At 37.7% G+C, this 13058-nt stretch overlaps 1 protein-coding gene across 1 annotated transcript in view; it reads right to left on the reverse strand.

Annotated features, from left to right (window-relative positions):
* The window catches only part of LOC117167418 (eIF-2-alpha kinase activator GCN1), a 45412-nt gene that overhangs the window by 24421 nt on the left and 7933 nt on the right, over positions 1–13058 (reverse strand). Inside the window, exons 5-6 of the mRNA XM_033352367.1 lie at positions 7921–10450; positions 786–4189 (exon numbers count right to left, since the gene is read on the reverse strand). Coding sequence (XP_033208258.1) covers positions 786–4189; positions 7921–10450 — 5934 coding nt within the window. The remainder of the gene's footprint in view (positions 1–785; positions 4190–7920; positions 10451–13058) is intronic.

The raw sequence follows: 13058 nt of genomic DNA on the forward strand, positions 1-13058 counted from the left end.
TCATTTTTAAATTGGCTATCTTATTGTTGTTGTAATCGTTTTCCGCACATTTTTATCAATTATTCAATGCAAATGCATAAAAAAACAGGCGTAACAAGAGAAAGCTTTCAGAATTGAAATAGTGTGCTCATTATCTTAAAAAAGACGCCTAATTTTTATGTAGCCGTGTTGTTTGTAAACGCTCGCACAAATTCCTCCAACCATTTTTTCCGTCCTTATTAAAGCGGGCGGAAATATCCGAATTATTCATTAGCTTTCAGTTATATTGAAGAACACATCCGAAAAACTTATAATTAATACATACTTTTCAATCAAACATTCACACCACAAAATTACCACAACATTTTTGGAGCACTGTTGACACGAAAAACTACGCAGCCTGTCAACTCCCGGACTAGCAAGCAGAGAGTAATGTTATGCTTGATCGGCTACAGATGGCGACACGCGTAACTATATAACGTTTAAAGAACACGAATACGTAATAAAATGACTATAAAACCTATATCAAAATATCTTTGATCCATTCTAGAATGTGAATAAACTATTACTAGTGTCATTAACTTTAAGATTGCCACGGATTTACCTACATTATGTGAGCATTCGCACAAACTGGGTCACTTGCCCGAAATATTATTAATAATCTTTTACACTGAGATGACAGAAAAAGTAGCGAGACAAGAAAGATACGTAAAACAAGCAGAAACATAAGAGATTCAATGTGGACAAATTGAATAAATTAATTCGATTATTATTATTAATTAGTTGTAAACTCTTTTCTTGCCTACCTTTGTTACAGCAGTAAGCGCTTCCCAACTCATCAGCAATACATCTCTGTCCTCGTCAGTGAAAAGGTGAATAAGTCCTCTAAGTAGTTGAGGCACATATTGACTATAATCCGCTCTTGTATCTCGGCAAAATGCACACAAAAGTGTTGCCGCGCTTCGTCTTATCGGAGTTTCCTTGGACCTTGTCGCCTCCATCAATTGATCCATGACCGTCCTCACTCCAGTTTCATCCGTCACGGAGAGAATTACTGCTTGACAGTATTCCAACTCTTGCATCTCGTTCGGAGTTCCCTGCGAGCTGGATAGGGCCGTTAATAGAGCGGGTAGAATTTTATGAAGGAATCTTGTCAAGGCTTCACCAGCAACGCTCACAAGAATGGATAAAGCTTTCGTGTTGACTGGAGGTGATGTTAATTGCGGAACCAAGTAAGGCAGAACGACACGGGATTTGATTGCCATGACTTGGCGTAGACCATCCAAAGTGTTCTCGGCCTCTGCTTGATCAGGCGAGCTCAGCTGAACTAACATTGCTGGGAGAATATCGTCCAAGGCTCGAACGCCGACGGTTGTGTGTAGACTGTCGAAGGTCTTAGCAGCTGCTTGTCGTACTTCAGGAAGCGGATCGCAAAGAGCTTTCCTAACTGTTGGCACTAGACTGTTGACAAACGTAAGGACCATGTCCTTGCTGGTACTAGCCATTATTTCAGAAAGACCAATACAAACACCCTGCCTTTGATCAGCTTGTTCACTTTGCAGACCTCTCTCCAAAATAGGAATGATTTCCGGCAACACTCGCTCGCCCAATTTCCTGACCAGATCTCCCAACGTTCGTGCTGCCACTTGTCTCTTATCATAGCTTGTGCTTGCTAAACATCCCAAGAGTAAACTAAACAACGTTGGCAGTATTTCCCTCAAAGTTTTTGGAGTGTTCGTGACAACCACCTTCCAAACGTGAAGGGCTGCTTGTCGAACCATGAGAGCAACATCTGATCTTCCCATGTAAAGTCCAGCCAAAACCCTGTTTCTTCGTTCGGCTCCGAGAGCTTTAATGATCGCCATGTGAGACTGTTCGGTTCCAAAATTATCATCTTCGCTTGCGGTTTCCGTTGACATTTTACCTGATACTCCAGATATTCTGTAAAGTAAATCTCCAAGCAATTGAACTGAGGAGTATCTAATACGCCAGTTATCGTCGAACAATCCCTTCTCCAACTCCGGCAACAATAACATAATCGCTGAATCAGCATAAAGTGTTACGATCCTTTGTCCAGCTCGAAGAGCAGTTTCTCGAACATATTCATTTTCGTCTGCCAATGCCTTAAGAATCGGATTGATAATCTGACCAATATAAGGTGTGAATTCCGATGTGAAAGCCGACGGCATGTAGATGAACATCATTATATAACCATCCTTAACATGAGGCGCGATGTCTGTGCGTTCAGCAGTGCTGATGATTTCTGGCATTAATTTATGAAGCTTCTCTACCCCTAAGCCCCTAACCACTTCCGACAATCCCTGTGCGGCACCAGATCTATCAACACTACTCGTTTCTGAAGTTAAGGTCTGCATCAACCATGGTAGCAGATCCTCGAAACTTGATTCTCCCATTCCTCGAACCATCGCTCCCAACGCTCTCGCAGAAACACTTCGAACTTCAGGAACAGGATCGAGCAAACTTGTCTTCAGTCCAGGAATGATTGTCGGCAAATAAGGCGTCAAATCCTTCTGATCTGTCAGCGAATACATGTTTCCGATAATCTGTGCAGCCATCTTTCTCGTTTCCGTCGAGCGATCCATAAAAGCTCTCTGCACAACGGGCATGATCAACGCCAGTGAAGGCGCGTCTATGAAGTGTACGAATTGCGTATCAAGTAAAGTTTGCAAACACGTTGCCGTTTTCCTAGAAGGATCTTGGAGAGCCTTCAACAAAACAGGCACTATCGCCTGAATTTCCGGATTTCTGATGACACTGCCTATGACTTTAAGAGCCTCTGCTCCAGCTTCTTGTACCTTTGTGTGAGAATCGCTAAGGACTTCGATCAGCTTTGGCACGATGCTAGGTAAACAACTGCTCAGTTGTTTTGGCGCACAGTAAGCCATTGCTCCTAATAGTTCTACTGAGCCGGTCTTTGTTCTCCATGAGTCCTCCTCCAGGGCAGCGAGTAGACTTGGTAGAACTAGTTTTACACCATGAGCAGAGAGTTTGCTCATAACCACACGAGCGGTGTCATCTGTAGCGGCTCTTACGTACTGACTGGAGTCTCCAAAACAGAGAAGTAAATGTGGCAGCACGTGGACGATATAAGGTTCAAAGAGCCTGCCAAGCATATTACAGAGCATTTCAAATGCAAACAACGCCCCTTCCCTGTGCCTGTAGTTTTTCTTATCCTGAATTGCATTCGTTAAAGTGGTCATTATATCAAGTTGTTTCAAAGCGAGGATTCCCATGCCTTTGATCAGTCCAGCCAATCCATACGCGGCGCCTTTACGTTCTCCATACTTGTCGGATTTGAGAAGTTGGTCCATGAGTTTGTCCACGATTTTTGGTGCGTCTTCCTTTATGGATGGAACCAAGTGCGGGAGACAGTTAGCTACGGCTTCTTGTACCTGTTGCGAGGGTGTGGAAAGCGCAGCAATAAGCCGCATGACAATAGGTTTGATTCTTGAATCGTCCTTCTCCAGATGCCTAGCAAGAGATCCCATGAGGATAACAACAGATTGTTTTATGGAATCGAAGCTGCCGATTTTCGGTGCCTTGTCCATAAAGTCTTCGAATACTGGGAGTAAGGAGGTGATGTTAGCTTTTCCGTGAAGATCTACAGCGGCTACGGCTGCTGTTAACATCTCATTTCTCACGGTAGGATTCCTGTCTCCTAATCCGGTGGAGACGAAAAATTGAACTAGGCGTTGAATGGTTTCAGAGGTTAGCAGCGGAGCAAGTTGGGCGAGAGCGAGGGCGACTCCTCTTCGAGGGCCCCAAGTGTCAATTGGCTGCTCCACGACTCGACCAAAGTCATTTAGTTTTGGTGGAATCATGACTAGTTTTTCTTGATAGAGTTGAAGTAATTTCTCGAGTATCTCTGGCATGAGATGGGGATCTTTAGTTAATAACTCGGCAAGTGCACCGGCCGCAGCTTGCTGTATGGGTTCGACTGGATGAGCGATATCCTGAATAAGTTCATGGCAGAGAATTTTGCTGTTTGCTTCGAGAGCAGCTTTTTCCCAGAGCTCGTCAGCAAGAATCTTATTTTCCTCACAAATGTCGGATTTGGCAACCCAGATTCGTCTTGTAAGACGAAGCAGTTCGGGGTAATCTTCTTTATCGTGAGAGAACGCTCGGTGGATGACGAGAAGTCCTCGAAGCGCGGCGTCTCTTACAGCGGGCAAGGAGTTTTGAAGTGCTCCTGTAAATAGAGGTGTAAATTAATGCGTGTTAAAGAGAAATATATGTTCAAAATTGTCCGATAAATATAAATGAAATTCAAAATAAATAAAAAAAAAACATTTTCGCATTGTTTAGGTTTCAAATTAAACAATAAAATAGTTAAAACTTAAAATTAAAATTCAAACCTTGAAAATGTAACGTTTTTCACAATTATGTAGCCTTTATAATTCAATAATTAAAAATTTCAAGAGTTTAAAACTGAAAAATGTCAAATTGCAATCGTGATTGGACATGCTTTTATACTAAAACTAGGAAATTAGACAGGGTGTCTACTCAAATCCTGAAAAAAAATTCCCTGGCAAATTCAGGGGTTTTCCAGGTATCTCAAGCTTTTTCCAGGTATCATTTTTTATAGTACAGAGCCCTTCAAATATTTTGCATTTTTGAAAATAATCATCTCGGAATATAATATTGCGGTTTCGCGAATTTATTATAAATAATGCTTTTTTCAGTTTCTAGGGATTCAATTAATATGTTTATTATTGATTAATTAAATAATACCAAAAACATGAATAATTATTTCTTGAATTTGTCTTTAAATTTCATGAATTTGAATAACGATTTGAACAAAGTTTTATTTGATCTTTTTATACTTAAAATGCCGTGTATATTTAGATAAAATAATGTGGGTACTATATTGAATTTAGTGTAATCAGTAGATGGACAAGGGAGTTTCTGGATCAAGATTCCTACCTTGCTGACATCGAGAACATTCCATAGCTGTAGTGGTTCGTGTCCGTGCTAAGCTTCTGGAACGCTCTCGGAGGGTCCTGATGACGTCACAGAATAACATTGCGCTATTTCAAGAGCCGAATTTGCTCAAACATCTTCAGGTTATTTATTAAGATAACCTGTCATATACAATTTTACCTGTACACTTTCATCTTTTACGCATCATATAAATAAAGGCAGACATTTTTTAATGCATTTTTATCTATAAGAAAGCAATAAATCATCCTTGTTTCTCTCACAACAAATAACCTTGAAGCTGTTTACGCAAATTCGGCTATTACAATTGCGCAATATTGTTTTGTGGGGTCATCAGAACCCTCCGAGAACCTTTAAGAAGCTTCGCACGGACACGACCACTACAGCTATAGAATCTTACAGATTCATAACCATAAAGTTCAATTTTCAAATCAAAAACATAAATTTTGAACAAAAAAAGATAATTTTCAACCAAAAATAGAACAGTAAAATTTGTAGTAAAAACATTAATTTTCTATAAGAAAAAACTAACCAATAGGATGCATTTTCAGCTAAAATGATAAATATTTAAATAGAATACTTCAATTTTCAACTGAAAAAGATAAATTTCCAACCAAATAGTTGAATTTTGTTTATGAAAAGATCAATTTTAAACTAAAATAACGGAATATTAAATTAGAATATTAATTACATTTTCAGTTTTAAAAAATGCTTTTAGACTAAAAAGATTAATTTTCGAATAAACTGATTAATGTTTAATTAGAATAATTAAATTTTCAACGAAAAAGATGAATTTTCAAAAAAGATTGATTTATACCAAAAAAGACGAAATTTCAAAGAAGATTGATTTATACCAAAAAAGACGAACTTTCGACTACAAAATATCATTTTTCAATAAAAAATTGAACAGTTAAATTTTTATTTAAAGCAGCTAATGTTCAACCAAAGACATGCATTTTCAACTGAAATAATAAATCTCGAACAAAAGATAAAAATTATTTTTTTTACAAAAAAAAATTAAAGGTAATAGTTGAACTTTCAACAAAGTAATTAAATTTCCATGCTAAAAAGATGAATTCTGAACACAAAATTTAGTAGTTGACATGAAATGTCAACTAAACACTTTAATTTTCAACTGAAAAAGATCCATTTTCAAACAAAAATAGAATAGCTAAACTTTCCGTTACAAAAATTAATTTTCAACAAAATAATTAAATACAGTAATACGACGGTACTTTTATCAATGAAGAATTATTGTTATTCAATTTTATATTGTTATTAAAAAAAAGTATGCAAGCTCTCGAAAAAATTCCTTGACATTACCAGGTTTTTCCAGGTAAATAAAAATTCCCTGACAATTCCAGGTTTTGCAGTTAGGTATATCCTACCTGTAATTTACTGTCTCGATAAATTCTCAGTCCAGTAATGAGTGAATACCTTATACTATAGCATCAGTTTAAAACTCAAAAGTTCGTATATTGGTCAGTTTGCCTTATTCCCGGGACAACCAAATAAATCCTTAGGCACAATTTTTTTAGATAAGGTGGAGGTTATTCTTGAAGTAAATTTCAACGAGGAATCCAGTGGTGACCTTAGTTTTGACTTTGACCTTCATGGTTATTTCAAGGTCACCTTTTTTTTTTTAATGGAATGGCCCTATTTTTACATTGACAATCGAAAGAGCAGAAAATTTTACGTTATAGTTTAGTCAGGTCATAGGTAAGGTGTAGCCTTGAACGACGTTTTAAGGTCATTCAAACTTCAATATGGTCGGAACATTTTTTCGCAAGCTAGCTTGTGAAAATCATCCTCTTACCCTACTTATTTACTTAAACAATGTACATTAAATTGAATGATGACCTTGATATGACCTTAATGGTCATGGTCCAGGTAAGTCGATGGTCACTATCTAATGCATATTGTTTAAGTAAGTAAGTTGGTAGGATGATTTTCACAAGCTAGCTTGTGAAAAATTATTCAGACCATATTGAATTATGAATGACCTTGATATGTCCAAGGTCAAACCTTACCTATGACCTAACTACACTTTTTGACGTAAAATTTTCCGCTCTTTCGATCGATAATGTCAAAAATATGCCATCCCATTTTAAAAAATCTGCCTGCTTCGCGGGCACATTTTCATCGCGCGCCGAGCACGCGGCTCGCAAATTTGAGCGCGCCTAGGGCGCGCGACGGTTCAATCTCGCGCTTCGCGCTCGATAATGGGTTACCTCGCGCTTCGCGCTCGGATACTTATTCTTTGCATTTGGAATGCTTGAAAAAAAATTTATCAAAAGGTCTCTTTTAGATGGCAGTATTTATATGCGTCTTCATATTCTGAATTGTCTATTTAATTAAGTATAGTCAAAGATTAAGATTCTCAAAGTTCTGTAGGCTTTGAGGTACACATTCTCATCGTGACACTCGCGCTGCGCGCTCGATTTCCGGCAGACATTTGTATAAAGGTTTTGCTGAATTTTGTTCTTTTTAATACTATAAATATCCATACATAGAATTTTCAAATTCAGATAAGAGGTCTAAAAAATTTTCAAAATGCGCTCACTTTTTGAATTTTTATCAAAAATGGCTGGCTAACGAACACGTCCTTTCGGACGGCCAGATGGACGGACAGCATCATAAATGATGAGAATGTAAAAAACAAAGGTGACCTTGAAATAACCATGAAGGTCATGGTCAAGGTCAAAACTAAGGTCAAACTGGATTTCTCGTTGAAAGTTACTTCAAGAATGACCTCAGCCTTCTCCAAAAAAAAACTGTACTTAAGGATTTGTCTGTCCCGGAATTTTTTAGACACTAATTATATTCGAAACAAAATAAATAAATGAAAAATAAATAAATAAGTAAAAATATGTGTTTCGAGAACGTTTCATGAAACTGACAGAGACAATATTATGAAAATTAGAAACAAAAGTGACAAGTGCTCGAAATTGCCGTTCAAAATAGGTGAAATTAAGTCCTTACCAGTCAATGATTCAATGTCTTCACTCGTCGCTAAGGCAGCGCCATCCACTCCACTTCCCGAGTGCGCAACATCCAAAAGAGTAGCAACCGCGTGTGACTGCACTCTTCCAGTCGTTGTGCTCATGAGTTCAATGATCAGATCGAACATCTGCTTCCTCGGCAACAACCTTGGATGGCGTGGGTCTTTCGGATTTGTAGACTCACCTCGCTGCTTTGCATGATCCTGGACAATCTGCAGCCCCTGCGCAATTACACCATCGTCCTTGCTCGACAGCAGCGTTTTCTTTACAAACGGAAAAACGTAACAGAAAGCTGGCGCAGAGAAAAGCTGCTTTTGCTTTACAGTATGCTGATGAATGAGATTTAGTGTCCTCTTAACTGCACTCTCCAATGCTTCCTCCTCCCAACCAGGATCCAAATCACACTGTGGTTGCCGCTGGCGAAGAGTCACATGAGCCACCAGGTCGCTCAGAGTAGGGTCGCTAGATATAGTTACAGTTTTCCTCAGAAGCAGCAGCAACTCCTTCATCATTGGCGCTGCTAGTGGAGAACCTAGATTCTTCAAAATTATGGGAAGTAGATCTTTCAAATGAAAAGACAACTCCATTCCGTGTCCGCGCACGAGGGCGTTGATTATCGAAACCACGTCACTGATCTTCTCGTTTAGCCCCGAAAGTCTTTTCCTGATTAGATTCTCTTTAGCGACCTGAGCCTTCATTGCCTCTTCCTGTTTTGGCGTCAGTTTAGGTTCCTTTATCTTTCCCTCTTTCTTTCTTTTCTCATACAACTCCCGCCGCAACTGAAGCTCCTCCTGCTGTTCCTTGAACGAATAAACTTTACTTTCTCTCTTCATATTCATCGTATTAAGGATATCGTTATCATCATTCCCAGGTATAACGCTTTTATCGTAGAGCTCACCTTCTGGAGTTAAAAACGTGAAGTATTCGTCTTTAGTAATTCTTAGTATTTCAGAATCGTTTAATCTGCTGACTATCGATGGCATGAGAGTGGGGAAGATCACGTCTGGAGCTAGTGATGCCATTTTAGCAAGGGCATTCTCATAACTTGATGTAGGTTTGTATTCCTGTACAAACATCTTCTTAATCTCGCCACCAAAGCATTTCAGAAAATCCTCCAGCTTGATATTAAAATTCTTTAATATATTAAACCAAAGGTATGGTACAGTCTTCAAAATTGCGGGATGGTGAGCGGGGATTAAGGAGTCGCGGATCAGCTGCATCGCGGGTGTCTCGAAAAGGAAAGACCCAGAGCAGATCGCTAATAATCCATCTGCGAGAGCTCTTCCGCTAGTCTCCCCAGGCAAATCTTCTTTGCTCTCTGTCTCCGCTTCTGACTTAGTTTTTGCAGTATCCAGAACTTTGCTAAATTCTAGAAGGAGAGACTGAACCGGTTCATAGGTGCTCAAACCAGTTAGGATCTTTTTAACCAGAGGAGCGCAGCGTCGACGAGTTGACGACTTTGGCGCAGTTATGCAAGTAACGATTGCTCTGTGGACGCCTATTAAGGCTTTCTCGTTTAGTCTATCTGAGAACTCACCGATAAGCCGTTCGCAGAGCTGCATCAGGTGAAAGAGTATTTCATCGCTACAGGTGGAAAGATACTTTTCTGAGAAGAAAATCTGATCGTCGATCGCACTCCAAAGCACACTCTGTTTGTCATTCTCAACTTGACCTGACAGAATGAGTTTCAAAAGTAGATAAGAAGCTACAACACCCTCTGTGACGGCAGCAGGCTGCGCACTTTGCTGCGAGGATCGACTGATAGCATGCGTCAAAAGCGGAGCTATGGTTGAAGATTGGGTAGCGATTGGGGCAGTAAAAAATAATTTAATATATGCAGTCCTAACTCCAGCCGTCGACGTCTTCGCGGCCATTCCTGTCTTGAAGATATCAATCACGTTCTTCGGGATCTCATTGACGAATTTGTTACACCAGAGTCCCATCATTTCAACTCCGTGAATCAACGTCTTCTCATGAACTTCCGTTTTAAGAACTTCTATGAAGTGTCCACAAGCGGTTGCTGCGAGCTTTTGTACGGTGCTTCCGCTGACAGAGTTATAACTGAGATTTCCGGCACCTTGGAGAACGGAGATCTTATGAGTTGAGACCGTTAATTTTCCTTCGGAACCGTTGAAAACGGCAAATACGGAGGCTAGAAGGCTTTCAACTGCTGTGGAGTCGGAGCACTGAAGAGCGAGACGGCGACAAGCATCTGCAGCTTCTTCGCGCACAAGGTCTTCTTTGGAGTGAAGGTTTGCAAATAAGCCTTTGCTTATATCTTGACTGTAGCGACTTAGGTCGAGGCTTAAACCGGTAAGAATATGACCTACTGACTCTATTATGATTTCTGGATTTCGAAGCATTGATTTTTGTAGCGCCGGCAGTAATTGATTTTTAAAATCATCGTGGGATACTCGATGTAAGAGATGAACCGCTGAATCGACCACATAGAGCTCCGGTTTCTTTTTGCAACTAATGCACACTTTCATGAACGCTTCGAGAGTACCGTTCTGCAAAAACAAAGCAGATTCTTTATATAACAGGATTGCAAAATGCAAATGCAGAGGGGTTTATAAGCAATGTTAATTATATCTATAACCCCCCCCTCCCCTCTAAATAGGGGGTATCTTAAAGCCAATCACGTAATATCCTCAAACCATAAATTGAAATAAAGTCGTTAATTAAACTTGAAATCAATCAAATAAAGGATAGGTTAAATTAATGCAATGAACAGTAAAGTGTCGAAAAATCCTTTTCAAGATTCCCTGTCATTTAACGAAGTGACGTGTGAATAGAGTGGGTTGGGGACTAAGCAAAGAAGAAGTATTGTATTGAATTTTTCAAAGTGAAAAAAGAGCGTTTTCTTCATTATCCTGAATAATTCAATATTATGAAATAATAATTCACTACAACATTTTTGAACCGAAAAATGGAAAAAAGTGTTTTTAACATGGCGATCAAAATTTTGCCCGCTGGCAGATTATCATTTTTTAGGGAATTAAATTGTTTCTTTAGTTTGTTGCAGGACGCGTGCCCTCTCATCACTCCTTAACAGTCATGTAAATGGGTTTCGCGACCTGTAAATCAGATTCTCGAAAAAAAATCTATCTCTTGAAAGTGTTTGATTTTTGTATATCAAACACTTTTCACTTTCGTTTAGAAACTAATAATCTAGAAATTAAATCAACTGTATTTAATTTAATTGAAAATGAAATCTTTAGAACGTTTTTTGAATCTCCTGAATACGGTCAAATCAGGGAATTTATACGACTTCCTATTTTCCTTTTTTAAATTTGACTTTACACATAGAGAATCATTAACAGTTTTAGCTATACAGTAAACTAAAAAATTTTAAATATTCAAGTTTGAAAAATTGAACATTTTGATATTTAGGGCCGCAAAAATTTATCAATTCCGGAAATAGCAGTTCATAACTCAAATGTTATGAAGCAACTTTTCAAACCTGTGAAACCGAACAATTAAAAAAAATTATGCTATAAAAGTTAATTGTTTTTAGAATTAGGAATCCGTATTTAAATAAAAGACTTTTAATTTGAAAACATTCCGAATTGAAAAGAAAAATACGATTTGTATCAAATTCATTACCTTGGGGGTTTTTTGCGTCACTGATTCCAAATATCGCAAAAAAAGTTGAATATTCAAACAGGTGGATCCAATATGGCGACAAACAAAATTTTAAGAATGGAGGATTCAAAATAGCGTCAAGGTATAAATAATTTTTTAATACAATATTTGGAAGCTGCAACATAAAAAACGCGCTAAAATAAGGGTTTTAGACATCTTTTTTTTTATTCTGCTTGCAAATCTGGATCCATTAGTTTGAAATTTCAGTTTTTGATAGTTTTTTTTTTTTACAAAGAACCTGAATCAAGTGAATTTTGTGCAAAACGGATTACGCGTCGAATGCTAGCTAGTTTTTAGTTAATTCTATCCCGCTGTGGATCGCCACGATAATGAAAATTTCATGGTGCCGGACATTGAACGCAAATTTCTCCCCCGTGAAACACTGGCTGCCCCACTGTAAAACGTACAGAACTTGTAAAATAGACTTAGACCTTTGCCTGAGAAAAAATTAAAAATTTGAAGATTCTCTTATAGAAATTCCCTGTCTTTTCCCTGATTTCCAGGTTATCTCTAACCTGTGGCTATTCTATTATTAATTATTCCTAAATTTTGTTATTTTTAAATCTAAAGTTACCAGCGCATTTTTGAATTTCTAAAAGTGCCTAAGGAAGTTCCCTCGGTACGCAGCAAGTCAGTTGAGTCGCTCCAGTGCTGTAGGCCCATTAATCTTTATGTTTAAAAAATGTTCTATTTCTTTAAAATTAATCTTTTTGGTTAAAAATTTAACAAATAAGTATTAAACTTGAACTACTCTTTTGCTTGTAAATTGAACTATTTTCTTAAAAATTCCATTTTTCTTTGGTTGAAAAATTACTTTGGTAATTGAAAATTTTTGATAAAAAAGGTTGTTTTTTATGCAAGAATTTAACTTTTTGTTAAAATTAAACGACTTTGTTAAAAATTAGGTTTTTCTTGCTGCTCAAAATTAATCTTGTTTATTTCAAAATTCAACTTTTGGGTTGAGAGTTCTTGTATTTTGTAGAAAACTCGTCTTTTTTGGTATAAAATTAATTTTTTAATGGAAATTTCAACTTTTTATTTGATGATTCAACTGTTTTGTAAAGAAAATTCGTCATTTTGCCTTGAAAGTCTACGTCATACAGTGACGTAGACGATACCGGCATATTGACAACTTGACTCGCTATAACATTCACAAAAACCAGCATAAACTAATTTTTGCAAAAAATTCGTACTTCATTTTTATTTACACTCTTAAGAAATTGTATTACTTCAGCATGCATTTTAGTATTTTGTAAACAAAAGTAAAACAACCCATTAACAGCGGCAATTGAAATAAACTAAGCAATTTTGTATAAAAATGGGTCTGAGAACACTAAATATATTTTTCTTATTCTGTCAAAAAATCTAGGTAATGTATTTCACTAAAAATAAAATAATGGATGTACACCAAACTCTCGTTTTCAGTCACCCCGTTTTCGGCCTTCCTAGAACTGCTGGATCACGCAGTTTCTC

This window comes from Belonocnema kinseyi, chromosome 1, assembly GCF_010883055.1.
Source record: "Belonocnema kinseyi isolate 2016_QV_RU_SX_M_011 chromosome 1, B_treatae_v1, whole genome shotgun sequence".
Classification (NCBI taxonomy): domain Eukaryota; kingdom Metazoa; phylum Arthropoda; class Insecta; order Hymenoptera; family Cynipidae; genus Belonocnema; species Belonocnema kinseyi.